The 16,547-nt window shown below is 36.5% G+C and overlaps 1 protein-coding gene across 1 annotated transcript in view; it reads left to right on the top strand.

Annotated features, from left to right (window-relative positions):
- VCAN (versican) overlaps positions 1–16,547 on the top strand; it is a gene marked incomplete at both ends in the record, with an annotated part of 91,274 nt that overhangs the window by 20,834 nt on the left and 53,893 nt on the right. The window contains one exon of the mRNA XM_084232926.1: positions 5,621–5,914. Coding sequence (XP_084089052.1) covers positions 5,621–5,914 — 294 coding nt within the window. The remainder of the gene's footprint in view (positions 1–5,620; positions 5,915–16,547) is intronic.

Below are 16,547 nucleotides of genomic sequence, written 5' to 3'. Positions count from 1 at the left end.
AGAGAGAAAGAAAAAGAGGGGTGGGGAAGAGGGAGAAGTGAAACCTCTTCTGAGAAATCTGAAAAGTCAAAACTTTAAAGCTAATAATAATTATGTTGAATTATTTTTATCACCTACATTACTAGTGGTTTTATTGTGAGGGCATTTGGAAACACATTTTATATGACTACTTCCAACTTACACATCGTATCTACTTTTGCATATATTTTTACTTCTATATCATTTGACCCCAATTATAAGAAAATGTCAAACTATTTCTAAATCTTGAACTTCCTTACAGTGAAAAACATGGGGACTTATGTTCACAAATGAACAGAGGAAACCATGAGTAGCTTACAAGAACTGATTTTCAGGTTGGACAGTTTAAGGCAGAATGATTATGAACATAAATAATTAAAAGAAACATAAACATTCATTCAAACCACCCAGCAAATATACCCAACTGGAGAATTGATGAGATTGTCACCTTTCGCTACTATAGAGAGTTGTCCATCAGCTGCAGTTGAGGAAAGAGTTAAATAATCACCTGTGATCTGCTGGTAAGTATTCCTCTTTTCACCTCAGTGGTGGCAACAAATTATCAATAGGAAAGAGAGAGTTTGCTCTTGACCTCGGCTCGTGAATATTTTTCTGAATGATTCCTAGGCATAAGGGCGAGTTTTGAACACTGTTGGGTCATTTTTAATGTTTTCATCACTGCCTGTCATTTCAGAATGTGTCATTTTTGAGTCTTCCAAGAAGTATCTGTTCCAGTTAGCAATCGGAAGTGCGAAAAATAAACATGCAAGGTTTAATTTTCTGGGAGTCTCATGCAATTAGTTGTCCAAGGATTATTTTTCTTAATTCCCATGATTAGATGTTTGTGGTGTGTCACCTGATATTAGTATCACCAGCAATGACTTTCAATTTCTTTTAGAACATCCCTGGAAAGTTAAAATAATAGAAAAAATTCAAAGATATTGTGTGTATGTTTTCCATATGAATATTCAAAGCATCTTATGTATGGATGCTTCTCTTCTGTATATTTTGTTTGTATATTAATATGAATGCATGTGTTTACACTTCCATGAAATCTTACTTGCATAATTAATTTTAATTTTAATCTTAACAAATGCATCATTTTGTATAAATAAGATTTTGCCTATTTCATTTCTGACAATTCATTTGCTCTCCTTAATTAGAGAAAAATGAAATATTCTCTCATAGCTAGATAACATTTGGAAACATAATCCAAATCTTCCTGTAGTCACATGAATAATAAGTGTCCTGTGGAAGTAACTGCTTTGAGGAGGTTGCCTTTGAAATGTAACAGTGGAATCATTGTAAGCTTAAAAAAGTGATGCTTGCCTTCTAGGAGGACAAGTATCCAGTAAATCTATAGATATTCAGCCACAAATAGTCAGGGTAGAACTAGAACACAGCCTTGATCTATGCAAATAAAATGGGCATTTTTGTTCTTTTCCCCTACTCTGCTTTCTTGTTCTGGTTCTGATGTTAGTACTGTGATAAAAACTGGAAGGAACTTGTATTACTGACATAGAGGCCAAAAGTTGCCTTTAAGATACACTCAGTGGCACATAATATGACCAACTAAGTGTGGTTGAGAGAGAGAAGCTAAGCAAAGGTATGGAGTTAGATGTTTGAGTCTCCATGTTTACTTTCTCTTTCTCTTGGTCCTTTGGTTCTTTGGCTTTGCCTCTAGACTATAGATTTTATCTCTTGATGCATTCTTTTATGACCATACATTTTTGGACCAACCCTAGAGTTATATTACTGACCAAGACTTAATTTCTGTCTAATTACATTACAGTCATTAGTGACTAATGCTATAGTTCAGAATAAATAATTTGACCTGTAAATAATTCATCACTATGCCCTTAAAAACTGAAATAGATCAATATAGAAAATCTTTCTATATATCAGTAGATCAATAGAATAGATCAATAGAAAATCTTTACCTCTTGACTGCTTTTCTCAGCGTAAAAGTGGCCATTGTTTAACCTAGAATTTGCATTTTCTGTGTCATATAGGACAGAACAACTTGCTCCTGCTGCTTATTATTAAGGAGAAAATCTGCTGCTTTTATCTGCTGTAGTTGGTTTATTCTTGCACAATGCACTTCTTTTTAGGAAATGAGCTCCTGTGTTTGGCTTAATACCACCGTAGACATCTCATCAGGTACTTCTACTCAGTTCTAGCGCCCTTGGCTCACTTGGAATCTTTTGCCTCTGTCATGGGGGACAATGGACTTCATATGCCCTTTGCTTTGTGTCCTTGTTAGACTTTTGGCTCCTGCTTTGATTCTATGTGGTTAGTGGGGTGACACACAGGCTACCAGAAAATTAATGCCAAGTTGTATTTGTTATGGATCAATTGAGATTCCTCTTCTTGATAGAAACATACATGTCTCTAAAGTAGCATTTTGCCAACTGTCCCATGAAACAGATTCATTCATTTGTGTTCTAGGATGGAAAGGATTCTCTGGTCAATTGGTTTAGCAAATAAATCATAACTCCCTTGTGGGGTCTCCCAATAAATAATAATACTAATATTATACTTTGAGAAGTCTTGCAGAATTGAAACCTGTTAGGTGACTTCTGTTTATTTTCATTCTTTTTGAATTTTAGTTCTTTCTCCTCATCACCATCCCTTACACCTTCTTTCCCCCTATCCCCTCCCTATTAACCTGAGAAATGTCATTTGTTAGTGTCCTCTAGTCTTTATAGGTGTTTTGCGTTGTTAAATCATCCACTGTGTAAATGTCCAATAACTGACTTGTTTTACTACATGTAATTCCCTTGACCTTCTTCCCTTTTGCTGTAAAAGGCAACATTTTTTCTCTCCTTATACCTGGGTAATATTCCATTGTGTGGATATGCCACATCTTCAAGATCCAATCCTCTATCAAGAGGCATTTAAGTTGTTTCCATTTCCCTTGATAAACATCAGTTATGCCATATAAGACAGATCACACATTGTTTATGAATTTTTTCTTCAATTCTCATCTTAAAGTAAACCCAACTAAATCTCCCCTTTTGCACTTGAGTTACATGAAATCTAATGGTAATGTCTCATTAGGTATGTTTAAAATTTTTTTTCAATAATAGAATAAATCATATATGCAAAAGGAAAGGAAAATTGGTGACCTTGGTTATAACAAAATTTAACCAGAAAAGTAAAATCATTAATTATTTCATGCTTATTGAGTAGTTAGATGAAAGTTGTGCCCTCTAAAGAAATGAATTAAATAATTGATTTTTTGATATGTCAGATTTAACGTTTCCATAAGAATCATTTTTTATCTTTACTTATTTAATAATAATAAGGAAATCCTCTTTAACCTGCCAGCACTTTCTGAAAGCTTTCTTTTCTGTAATACCCCAAACACATTTGCTGTTTACAACAGGGAAGCCAGTAAACCATGAAATTTTCTCATTAATTTTCTTTTTTAGGCCTTTGGTCCTGCCATATTTGGAGAAGTTGATTTCCCTCAACATTTAGTCTAGCTTTGCAATTTGGAGAAGTGAAGTTTTGCTTAAACAATCATATTTCTTTATCCTGTTCTGGTTGACTGATCACTCTTGTTACTGAAGAGGAACAGTAGTTTTGCCTCAAGTTTTGCCTCACAAAGCAGGAAAGGAAGGCAACAAAAAGGATATTCCAGCTGTAATAACAAACCTGTGGTTTCACCTTGGAGGGAGAAATATTGGCTTGCTGCCCTGTTTCACACTTGCATTCCCTTCAGGCCTGGTTCAACTTTAATAGTGAGGTGAGTTAGGCTAGTCAGGGCAACAGTCTCTTGTCTGCCCTTTGCGGGTAGTTCTGGGCCAACTGCATAGGTGAGGTGATGGCCTGCTGTGGAGAGCAGCTGCCCCAAGGTCTGCCACAGAGTGAGCTTTAGTTTATGTGCTGCTTGGGGAAAAAAAAGAAGGAAAAGAGTCTCTTGTTTTTAAGAACTTATTTAACACTGTTTATTAAATGCAAAGTACTAAGCAGCTGGTACTGCGATGCTTATGTTTTAAAAATTGCCAAGGAAGGAAAGTTACAGGAGTTGGAGGGAAATATCTGCTCTTACAATGTATATTGGATTGGCAGTCCTTTGCCAGCATGAATAATTAAGGACAAAAACCTACCTATTCACACCTCAACCTCACTTTTATCAGTCAGTTTAAAACTCATTTTCCTGTCTCTTCTTCTAATAGCTCTTGAGATTTGGCCTAGTTTTGTCAATAGCAATTTTAGATTTATAGTGAGAAAAGTTGATACGTGTGATTTAGCCATTTTTCCCATGACTGATTTCTAAAGCCATCACACATCGAGAGAGTAATGGCTCTATTTCATTTAAACAGTGGCTTCTTATATCTGGAGTGAATTCAGGTGAAGATCTGAACCAAGAAAGCACTTGAGCCCCAGTTGTCTTATATGTCACAGAATCAAAGAGCAGCTGCAGAAACAAGGAAACAGGATAGCCTCTCCAATTGTGTGCTGTCAATATTTCAGCTTTCTCTCTATCTCATTTTATAGTCCTCCTCCTGCCTGGTATGTTTGCTTAGGCATTCTCTAATTCTGCCTCTTTTAGCCACTTATGCTTACATGGGAAACTATCATTTAATTTGAATTGAATTGATTTCAGCAGATTATTATTTAGTTACCCAAGTAAAATCCCACTTAAACACTGTCATTTCTAGAGTGCTTCATTGTGAACATTAAATGATAATGAATATACTTTCTACTACTTGGGTCTGTTGATGAATAGAGTAATTGTCCAGCTTTTCTATGTTAGTGAATAAGCAAATATAAAATTCTTTTGAAACTCTTAAGATTCCCCATTAGCACATCTGGTGTCTTTGTATTAGAAAGAAAAATGCCCCCTTTGGGCAGAGAGGTTGCAAAAGGTCTTCATCCTGGGCAGAGCCAATAAAAAAATGGTGTCCCTTCTCAGGGGAAAGTGTCCCTTTGGCTGGTGGAGCGGGAGCTGGTACAGGCCCCATCCACTTTCAGCCCTGACCTTCTGCAGCCCTGATCTGCTTAGCTGTTGTGGCCACCCTGTGTCATAGACAGGAAGGCAGGGAACAATATTCTATTCTGCTTCCACCCTTTCTTTTCCCCAAGGCCAGAGGTTTCCTTTGTTTGTTTGTTTGTTTGTTTGCTTGATGGCAGTTAATCCATTTTAAAGGTAATGATATCTGAGAGAGAGGATCAGAGAATTACTATTTAATTTTAGGTTAAGCAAAGCAAAATAACCTTCGGGATAATTCAATACAACCTTCCTGTTCCAACATGAATGAATGTTGAATGAATGAATGTTACTAAGTATGTCCATTGCCTGGACAGTCATCTAAACAATCACTTGGAAAAGTGAGTCTACATTTTAAAGAACGTATTATAACTATGATCAAAAGGCTGCGTCTGTGACTAAGCATATAGATGTATAGAAAATGGAACTTTCCTGGTGTGTGTTTTTTCTAATAGTAATAAAATTAGTAACCACTACATTTTCAGCTTCAAAGAACCAGAAGCTGCTACCTCATCATGTGAAAAACTATTACTTGCCTCCTCCCTCCAGCCATGAACAGGAAAGGTGGAGTAATAAAACAGGGTGTTTTTCCTCTTATTCCAGGTGATGTAGTCCACATCACTGCTCCCAACAAATTCACCTTTGAGGAGGCTGAAGAGGCATGTGAAAACCAGGATGGCCGGCTGGCGACGGTGGGCGAGCTGCACGCGGCCTGGAGGAATGGCTATGACCAGTGTAACTACGGGTGGCTGTCAGACGCCAGCGTTCGCCACCCTGTGACTGTGGCCAGGGCCCAGTGTGGAGGTGGTTTACTTGGGGTGAGAACCCTGTATCGTTTTGAGAACCAGACAGGCTTCCCTCCCCCTGATAGCAGATTTGATGCCTACTGCTTTAAAAGTAAGTGTTTGATTCCTTTTTAAAAATTGCAGATTAAAAAAAAAGTACTTCGAAGGCATGCATTGATGTTCAACTAGCTGTTGGAATGGATTCTGTGTCTTGCAGTGTGTGCACGGAATGGAAAAAGTTCAGTAACTTTTAAAAGCAAGTTAACAGAATAACAGGGAGATGGTTCAAATTACAGGGAGTTTGGCAAATGGTTTTTTCGGAAGAGGTAAGGAAATGTCAGGTTAAAGTTTTAGGCCCGCTGCACCTAGAACCACAGAACATAGTTCCAAGTAGCTATATTATATTGACTGCAGTCCTTCAAAGTAATTAGATTGGTGTTGCCATAATACCAGGGCTGCTGTGACTGAGTTAAATTCCTGCATTCTGTTTATTTCATCTTCATTTGGTATTATTTTCTTTGAAATGGTGGAGAACTTCAATTTCAAGAGTTGCAGGTGAGTACTTGGAGCTGACTTGGAGAATCATAAAGTTTAATTTACAGCTAAAAATTACTAAATTTCCACTTATTTCAAATAATGAAAATATGTGCTTTCTTAGGGCTAATTCTCTAAGATCACATTGAAATACAATGTATTTCTTAACACAGTATAATGTGCATAGGTTTTCTTCAGCTAGGTTTGTTACTTAAAAATTGGTCTTAAGTAACACTTCTGAATCTTTATGATATAGTTATTTTAATTTTTCAGATGTTCTTGAGTTATTTAGCAAACCTAGTAACGTGATACAGCCTCATGCTTATAGAATGCTTAACAAGCAAATAAATCTGGAGTCTCATTGTGATATTCATTGTAAGTTCAGTATTGTGCCAGCTAAACAAAGATCTCCTAGACTATTTGATGATCTTGAAATATGTTCAAGATAGTGAATTTTTTTACTATTTCTAGTATTTCTAGTTATAGAAATATGTAACTAAAGTAAGTAGAACATACACTAACTTAGTATATAATTAGCTTCAAAAGGGTAATACACAAGCATTCTTCATTAGCCAAAAGGACACAGAGCTGGGATTGTCTGGAGAGTCAGCAAATAGTTGTTAGTGCAACTGGAAGTTGTGGCGTCAAGTTCTGCCATCTCGTAGCTAAGCAAACTGCCGGGCATCTCCTCTCGGGCTCAGCTTTCTGAGTGTTAAAGTCACATGCTGTGTATTAGTTTGATACAAGTTGGCCATAAAAAACCAATAAAAATACTAGTTTTTGTCCCTATGCCCTGTAGCAAAAGTCTGCCTTAATAGGTTTCAGGACAACAAATAACAGCAAAAATAGCAAAAACATTATCCCTGCACATAAAAAGATAAATTCTTTAAAGTCACATTCTCATAAAACTGGTTTCAAGAAGTTCAAACTCTAAAATCAGTTTTAGGTTTTCTGACTGATATGACTAAGGAACAAAATCAGATTTTAGTGTGTGGTGGCAAGGAGGGGTTACAGAGGTTAAATTAGGGAAATCCTGGTATTTTTTAGTTTGCCTTATTTGCTTGATAATATTTTCTTGTGCTTTATAAAACTGGCACTTGATAAGTTTTACACAAATTAGTTTTTTTTCTCCTTGAGGGTGATATTTAAAGCCCATCTGTAGCCACAAAAATTTCTTCCTAATGTATTTTAAATTATTTATATAAATAAGAAATTTACATAAACATATGAAAAAATAAGGCAGCTAGATTCAAACAGAAAAATCATCTAGAAAAAATGTACATAAAATCTGAAAGAGTCTAAAAATTTAGGTACATTTTTTCCCCCTATTTCATTGAACCTCTATAGCTTGGAATATTATATCTTACAAATATAACAAACTCAAATTTGGGTTTTTTTTCCCCCCATGTGAACAGTTTTAAAAGTGATATCACAATGTACAGCAGGTTGGTTAATTAGAGGAATTTATTTTTACTTTTTAAAAGATTTATTTTTATTTTATTTATTTATGCATACAAGAACTGGGGTGTAGGCCAGAGGTACAGGGCATGATAGGATTCACCAGAGACAGAGTGGGGAACAGAACAGGCAGATCGACTGAAATACACTGCTGAGGGGAGCAGCGGGCGAGTCAGGTGAGGTCTGCTGCACCATGTGGGTAGCTCCCTGGCTGGAGATTGAACTCATGCTGCAGTGGCTGTGGATAGCTGGATAGCTGGATAGTGCTGAGACTTAACCCCTTATATCACCAGGGAGGCCCAATTAGAGGAATTTATTTCACCAAATGCAGAAAATGTTTTTAAAGCCACTTCATGGTGAATTAACAATACCACATATCACCTTTACTCTCATTTCCTTTCCCCTACAAAATCATTAATGACTGGTGATGAATGGAATTGGAATCTATTCCTATCAAATAGGTTGGAAAAACAAGTAAATTAATGTTTTTGTAAAACAAAGTTTCTCCCTTGTTAATTAAACTCAATTGTAAACTGTTATTTCTATTTTGACCTCATAGTTAAACAACTTCTGTGAAAGAGAGTTGTACTGGGCTTTGGAAGCTCATCCATACATCCCATATTGAAATGAATTAAAGCCACTCAAGAATCATGATGACCCCTCTTTTATTATTATTGAGGTCCAAGAGAAAGCGCATATTTTCTAAAAAGCCCTCTCCAAATCCTATTTTCGTTCCCAGAGAGCTTCTAATTATACAAATCCATTACATTAGAGTTTAAGCTGCCTTTTTTTTTAAGTTGAAGATCAAAATCTAAATAACAGTCATTTCTCTTATTGAACCCAATTGCTCAGTTGTCCTTCAGCATCTCCTCACCAAAACAATGTCCTTGTTTTGAAATTTCAATTTCTTGCTGGACTATGGGTGATTTGGTGGTAAGTGCCCTACAGTGGCAATACCTGATGGGGGAATCCAAATATTATCTCAAAAATAAAGTGAGAAAGAAGAAATTCCAGTTTCTAAATCTCTACTCATCAGAGTAATCTTCTTTTAAACCCTCATTATTTTTTATATCCTTCTGTTTGATTAAACTTGGAACTAGAAATAGTGTTCCAGAGAAAGCAAAATAAGGACCCACCAGCTCGTATGCCAGCTTTCTGACATATTTGTTCACTTTTAAAATTGTCTTGCCAGTCTACCCGACAGTTTGTTTATTATCTTTTTGTGCCCTAGGTCATAATTTAACCACTGGCACCAAAATTTATCTTTCCTAATTGGTTTTTTAAAGTTATTTTCTGTTTATTGAAACTGTTAGCAAAATGTTTTTGAGCTTGAATTTGAATCCCATTGTTTTAATCTTTACTCTTTCCCCAACTTTGAACCCGCAATCAACTTATTGAATATCCACTCCATTTTTTGAATTCCCATGTCCATAGTCATTGACATATAAAAAGTTTATATAGAAGAAATATTTTGAAATTAGTCATTTCTCCGTAATATAAGCAGCATGGGTATGAGTTAAATCAACTATCATGCTGCTAATAGGACTTTTCTATTTTATTAGGAAAATCTGCCTCATGTCTCACAACAGAAGCACAGACAAGATAGTCAACAGGATATAAAATACATAAGTACAGTGATATAAAACATCTGTGTGGCAGGCAGCTGCAAACATTGGGAGGGAGCTTTTTTGGGAAAAGAAGCGTGCTGATTCTTGTTGACTTCCTTAATAATGAAGTTGAAGGGACACTGGTAGTTTTCCAGAACAAAAACTTCTCTATGTTCCCTCTGGAAGGACACTTGTAGAATAATCTAGAGCTGTGTTTTCACCTATATAATAGTTATCATTAATATAGTCATATTTCTTCTTAACTCTTTGTAGATGTACTTGTGTTTGAAAAAGTCATTTAATTTTTTTGATATGGTTGAAACAAATGTCACAGATGATTAGATCTACTGAATTATCGTGGAACTAAGTTGTTAAGTTGACAAAAATGCCTCCCAACCCCAAAAGGAAGTTTGAGGTTTTTCATTTCAAATAGTAAGATTAATTAACTTAATTATAAACAGATTTTTTGAACAAGGCTCTAAAATTATTGTCAACTTTTGTCTTTAAAAGCCAAGTTGTATAAATCCTGACTTTGTAAAGGAGATTGTCTGTGATATCTTGCTATCACTTTCTTATGCAATGGAACTAGAGGGAGACTCAAAAAATAGGGCAGGAGTCATTGACAATGACATATAGTTATTTAGTTTTTAAAATTGAAGTCCTTCATTTTTAGAACAATGTAAAGATACTTTCATAATTTTGTAGAAAGTTGCTAGCTCAGCCCGTGAGTTGGAACATAAGAAGACTCAATTCACAGGCCCTCTGTTTGGCCCTAATACAGTGTCACCTCCTTTTAAATTGATTTTGTCAGCCATGGACATACTAATGGGGAAAAAGCAAACTTAGCTTCCTTGTTTTGATTAATAAAAATATGATTAAATTTTCTTTAATATATGGCATTCTGTTTATATTATGTTTCCATGGGAACTTTCTCTGTATGTACATTCTACGATTTCCCCCAAAGAATTCAGTTATAAGAAAAATATACTTGGCAGTTAAATGAGGTAACAGTTGTGGAATTTTAGAGGGTAGAGAATTGAATTAAAAGAAAAAATAGCCAGCCACACTTTGGTTCCTTAACTTGTTCATGTCAATCAAAATAGACCAAAACTTTACAGAAAATGAATGGGGAAATGATTTTCTTTTAAAAAGGAAGAAAAGGCTATCCATCATGTTTTAAGAGTCCAATTCTTTTTTAAATTTAGTTTTGTTTTAATATAAAAGGATAAATAGTGTCAGATTTGAAAGAATATTTAAATACACCACGACATAAATGACCACCAAGTCCTCATTATAAGATGGATGACTCTGGGCTTTAAATTGTAGTCCGGGGTTGACCACAGCTAATTAACAATTCATACCAGACAAAAATTAAGGCGCCTATGAAACCACTAATCTGATTTAGAACAAAATCACATTATTTTATCATTGAGTTTTTTTCTTAAATTTTTTTCTACCATGCCCCCACTTCTGAAGAGGCTTCCCCATTGTCACCCTCCCCCGACCAGGGCAGTGATATTGTTACAATTGAAGAACTCACATCACATATCATAGTCACTCAGTCTGTAGTTCACACTAGAGTTCACTCTGTGTTGTACTTCAGTGAATTGTACGAATGTAGAAAATGACATGCATTTACCATTACATTTACCATTATATCAGGCAGAACAATTCACTGCCTGAAGTATTAAGTTTTGATGGAGTAAATGGAACTCAAAAGTATCTAATTTTGTTTTCCAAAGACTCCTATTTTCAGGATTATTTGGACTTAGACACAAGAGATACATACTATAGATCGCAGGTTTTATCAGGGAGATGGGACATTGCCCTTGCAACTAGCATTAAATCATACCGGATATAGCAAAACAATGATCACTGTTTTTCTTGGAACACTTCCTTCTGAGTTAAGAGGCAATAAGTTTCTAATTTTTGAAAATACAATTTTTTAAAAAGCAAAATCTTTGTGTGCTAGATTGCTGCATGTTCCCTATGTTGAGAAGATCTCTTGTCTGCTATGCTGTCTCTTTTTCAAACAATTTAAATTTCTTTGAACAAGCCAGATCTTTCCTGTAAATCTGGAGGCATTATAATGTAGCATTTTATGATAACATGTTACTTTTTATTGCCTGAGTCCATCTTTCAGGATTGTTTGCAGTGTTTGGAATTACACATCTAAAATATATCATGTAGGTACTTAACTTCCTGTTCTACCTTTGTGATTTCTGCTAAAGTAAGTTTGGAGCCCACATTCTTAAAAGCTGCATACATAGTGTGTAGAACATAGAGCAAAATGTAGAAGTAAAACAAATGCACAGCAGCCTCTGCCAGAAACATTTTATAATTTATTGGAAAGAAGGTTTCAGAGTTGAAAGGGAGACCAAGACAAATGTCCAACACCTGGAATGAAGAGAAGAGCAGTATTAAAAGTTTAATATCCTGTTTTTATTAAAGCCTCCACATTATGGACAATGTGACAGTTTATATGTAACTCAGTTATATTTGATGTGGCTTTTTGTTTTTCTGCAATCTGAGGCACTCCCTCTCCCCTGAGACACAAAGGAATAAGGAAAAAGCTAGAGGTTGGGTACAGGAGCTTCCAGAAAAGTTGCACTAAGTTCTTCTACTAGTCTTCAAATTGTTGCTATAGTTTCTGATAAATAAAACCTAGCTACTATTTTCTAACTTTGTACTCATATTGTTTGAACTTCATTTCTTAAAGCTATATGATGTTCATCTTCTTAACAGTCACTAGGACAGTCATTCATACCTATGGGTAAAAGCAGTTATAACCCTTACAATTCAAAACAAGTGATCAATTTGTGTCTATTAAATGTTCAATGGTCTGTCTTTGGATTAATTTAAGTATCCTTTTTAGAATCCCTTCCATCACAAAACACCTTTGGCTCACCAAAAAATACACAGCAGCATTTAACAGACACTGGACGTACAACAATTTTATTAGTGACTTGTCTAATCAACTCTTTGAAATTATTTTTCTAGCTAAACAGAATATATCAGAGGCTACAACCATCGAACTGAATATCCTCGCAGAAACTGCATCACCCAGTTTATCCAAGGAACTGGTACCTGACAGAACTACACCAATCATCCCTTTAGTCACTGAGTTACCTCTCATTACAACAGAGTTCCCGCCTGTGGGAAATATAGTCAATGTTGAACAGAAAGCCACAGTTCAAACTCAATCTCTCACACATAGAGTAGCCACTGAGTCACCTACACCTGCTGGGAGGACCAAGGAGCCTTTAGATATGAGCTACTACTCACCTTTTACTTCAGAACCACTTGAAAAGCCAGACTTATCTAAAATTGAGGAAGAAGTATCCCAAGTAACAGCTGTCATCTCCCATCATGATACTGAGTCATGGGATGGTGTCATAGAAGATGTACAAACACGAGAATCAGTTACACAAATTGAACAGATAGAAGTGGGTCCCTTGGTAACAACATCTATGGCGTTCTCTGCAACTGAAACACCATTTGTTTCTACAACTATGGTCCTGGAATCCAAAACTGAAAAGAAAACAGTAAGCAGTATTCCTGAATCAGTGACCACAAATCATTATAGTTTCACTCTGGGAGAAGATGAGGGCGATAATAGAACATTTACAGATAGATCTAGTCAAAGCACCCTGACATTTAGCCAAATTCCAGAAGTCATTACAGTGTCAAAGACATCAGAGGACATCGCCTCCACTCCGCTAGAACATGCAGACTCAGTCTCGGTATCCACTGCTGTTTCTCCGGTGACACTGCCTGACAGTGAAGCGTCATCCATGGAGAGCTGGGAAGATACACAAACGAATGGTAGGATAACTGAAAATATCTCTGACCAGTATGTGTCCGTCACACCTTTCCCAACACAGCTACATACAGAAGTAGAATTGTTGCCTTTTTCTGTTGATAAAAAATTAGTTGAGGGGTTATCCACAGTTATTTATCCCTCTCCAGAAATAGAAATGACAGAAGAAAAAGAAAGAACAGAAACAGAAACAAGAGTGGCGGTGGAAGACTTTACAGCTCCAGCTGGATCAGAAACAGAAGGCTATGAAGATATTACGAAGTCTGGGGAAGGTATAACAACTGTGCACTTGACCCACAGTACTTTAGATGTGGAGGTGGTCACCGTATCAAAATGGTCATGGGACGAAGATAATATGACATCAAAGCTCTTAGGGCCCACAGAACGTACAGTTTCTCCGAAACTGCCCCCTGCCGCACACACAACTATGGGAGTTAGTGGAAAAGATGAAGAAATCCCAAGTTTTACTGAAGATGGAAGAGATGAATTTACTCTTATCCCAGATAGTGCACAAAAACCACTGGAGGAATTTACTGAGGAAGAAACAACAGACCTTCGGAAGTTCACAGTTAGATTTCAGCCAACTACATCAGTTGGTGTTGCAGAGAAGTCAACTGTGAGAGAGACTACAAGTGAAGAAAGAGTTTCACCTGTTACAAGCACAGAGGGCAGAGTTGTTTCTGCAACCATAGAAGGGAGCGCTTGGGATGAAGAAGGTGTGGATGTCTCTAAGCCCTTACCAACTCTTTCCCAGTTTGCACACACTTCAGATGTGGAAGGATTGGCATTTATTAATTACAGTAGTACTCAGGAGCCTCATACCATTTCTATCACTGTCATTCCCAAGACAGAATGGGGAGTGTTGGTACCTTCTGTTCCATCGGAAGGTGAAGTTCTAGGTGAGCCCTCTCAAGACATAGGTGTCATTGACCAGACTCAACTTGAAGCAACTATTACTCCTGAAACTATAAGAGCAACAATAGAGATTAAACAAGAGACAACTCAAGAAGAATTCTCTCAGAAAGAACAGACTCCGGAGAAACCAGTTCCTGCTCTCAGTTCTACAGTTAGCACAACTGAGGAATCAAGGTCACCTTTGGATGAACAAGAGGGTGATGGGTCAGCATATACAATCTCTGAAGACATATTGGTGACAAGTTCTAAGAGAATCCCAGGTTTGGAAACAACTCCGATTGGAAAAATTGAGCACAGTGTATCTTATCCACCTGGTGCTGTCACTGAGCACAAAGAGGAAATAGATGAAGGGGTGACACTCACATCAGGTATGGGGCCAGTGGTCTCTTTAAGTCCAGAGCCTGAACAAGAACGTGACACAGAAGGCACTATTCCATCACGTTTGAGCACCAGCATTACCCAGCTTATTGAGGAAACCACTTCCGACAAAAGAGAGAAAACATCCCTAGATTATATTGATTTCGGTTCAGGATTATTTGAAAAGCCCCAAACCACAGAATTGTCAACAATTAAAGCCACCATTCCAAGTGATGTCACTGCTGCCTTCAGTTCTGTAGAAAGACTTCACACAACTTCGGCACTCAAGCCATCTTCAGTACCCACTGAAAAACCTCCTCTCATTGACAGGGAACCGGGGGAAGAAACAACCAGTGACATGGTAATCATTGGAGAATCAACATCCCCTGTTCCTCCCACTACCCTTGATGATATTGTAGCCAAGGAAACAGAAACTGACATTGATAGAGAGTATTTCACAACATCAAGTACTCCTGTTACACAGTCAACAAGACCACCCATTATAGAAGACAAAGAGGCCTTCAGTCCTCAGACACTTTCTACTACAGAACCCCCGACGGGGACAAAGTTCCGTCCTGATATTAATGTGTATATTATTGAGGTCAGAGAAAATAAGACAGGTAAGTCTTTGCTTTCTAGACATACCAGTCAAGGCAATCAGCATTTTATCTTGAAAATTACTTTTGGAAAAAAAATCAACATATCAAATGCTGCCATTAGAAGATAACTGGAGTGTGAAAAATTCTATGCTTTAGCTTCATATATTTGTACAAGAATTGGAAGAATTTGTTAAACAATTTGGAAGAATATTAGATACAATGTTATTTTAAAAGTCATAAGAAGCCCTGCTTTGTCATCTAATATAACCAAATCATCACTGTTACATCACTTCTGAACATGCCGAGAAAGTGTTTTAATTTCAGTGTCTTTCCATGCATTACTACTCAAGTTTAGTACTAGACTGTGTTAACATTCCATTGGTCTTTAACTATTAACCTTCAGTACTTACACTGTGGATAGCTAAAACCGAATTGCATATACTTAGGGCTAATAGAAAGACATCTAAAAGTTTGCTTTGGTTTTTCTCTTGCAGGTTTTTAATAGGTTTATATACCACTTGTGGGTGGGTAAGAGGTCTATATAGTTTGTTATCTGAATGCACGTTCGAGATTTTTTTTTAAGTTTTTGTCCTTGTGTATTTTGATGAAGCTTTGAATATTTAGAACAAATACAGTCTAACTCAGTTTCAGGAAATGCTATGCAGTATAATTTTAGGTGGAAATGTCAGCATTATCTTTGTTCCTGAAAACAAGGTTGTGATGCTATTTATTTCATAATTTAATTCTTTTATCTCTAGGAATATTTGCAATGTTGTGTATTCTGCTCAAATATGTTATGTATTTCCCTGGCAAAATTCTTAAAAGCTGTTTTTTTAATAATCCTCAGTACCAAACATTACTATAACATTTCTTCTTAAACGTGGGACCACACCATTTTTTTTTTTTAAAATTTGGTAAAATGAGTTAGTAATATCGGACCTGGGTAGTTGGAAAAATCAAGTCAGATTTGTTTGTCTCTGTTAAATTTAGACGTTAGGATTGTTGATTTTAGCTAAGTTGTTATATTTTAGTTTTAATATGAGAAGTCAATGAAGAAATGTGCATTTTTCCTTGTTCTGGCTCTGAAAGTCAAGCTAGAAGAGTGTTTTTTAAGCAGATTATCTCTACCTGGTGGGATAGCTCCCCCAGGCTGTCATTTTTTTTTTTAAGAGTGATGGTGTCCTAATTACAGCGTTCAGGGGTGCACCTCTTGGAAACAATCAGGCAGGTCTTTTGTCAAGTCAGTGGACTGTAGTGCTATAGGTGGAAACTCCACAGTTTCTGTGGATTCTACAGTGAATGGTAGAAAAAGAATATATTTCAAGTATTGAAGTTAATCTTCACTTTCAATATTATCGTAAGAAGCCAGGATTAGAGCATTATTTTCTCACTAATGATGCTGTTTCTTGGAAACCATAACATGTTTCCTCTCACTTACATTTCTTTCCACCTCTT

The sequence above is a fragment of the Talpa europaea genome (genome assembly GCF_964194135.1).
Source record: "Talpa europaea genome assembly, chromosome: 5".
Lineage (NCBI taxonomy): Eukaryota > Metazoa > Chordata > Mammalia > Eulipotyphla > Talpidae > Talpa > Talpa europaea.
Note: the sequence above shows the minus strand (reverse complement) of the source record. Positions and strands in the feature narration are given on the sequence as shown.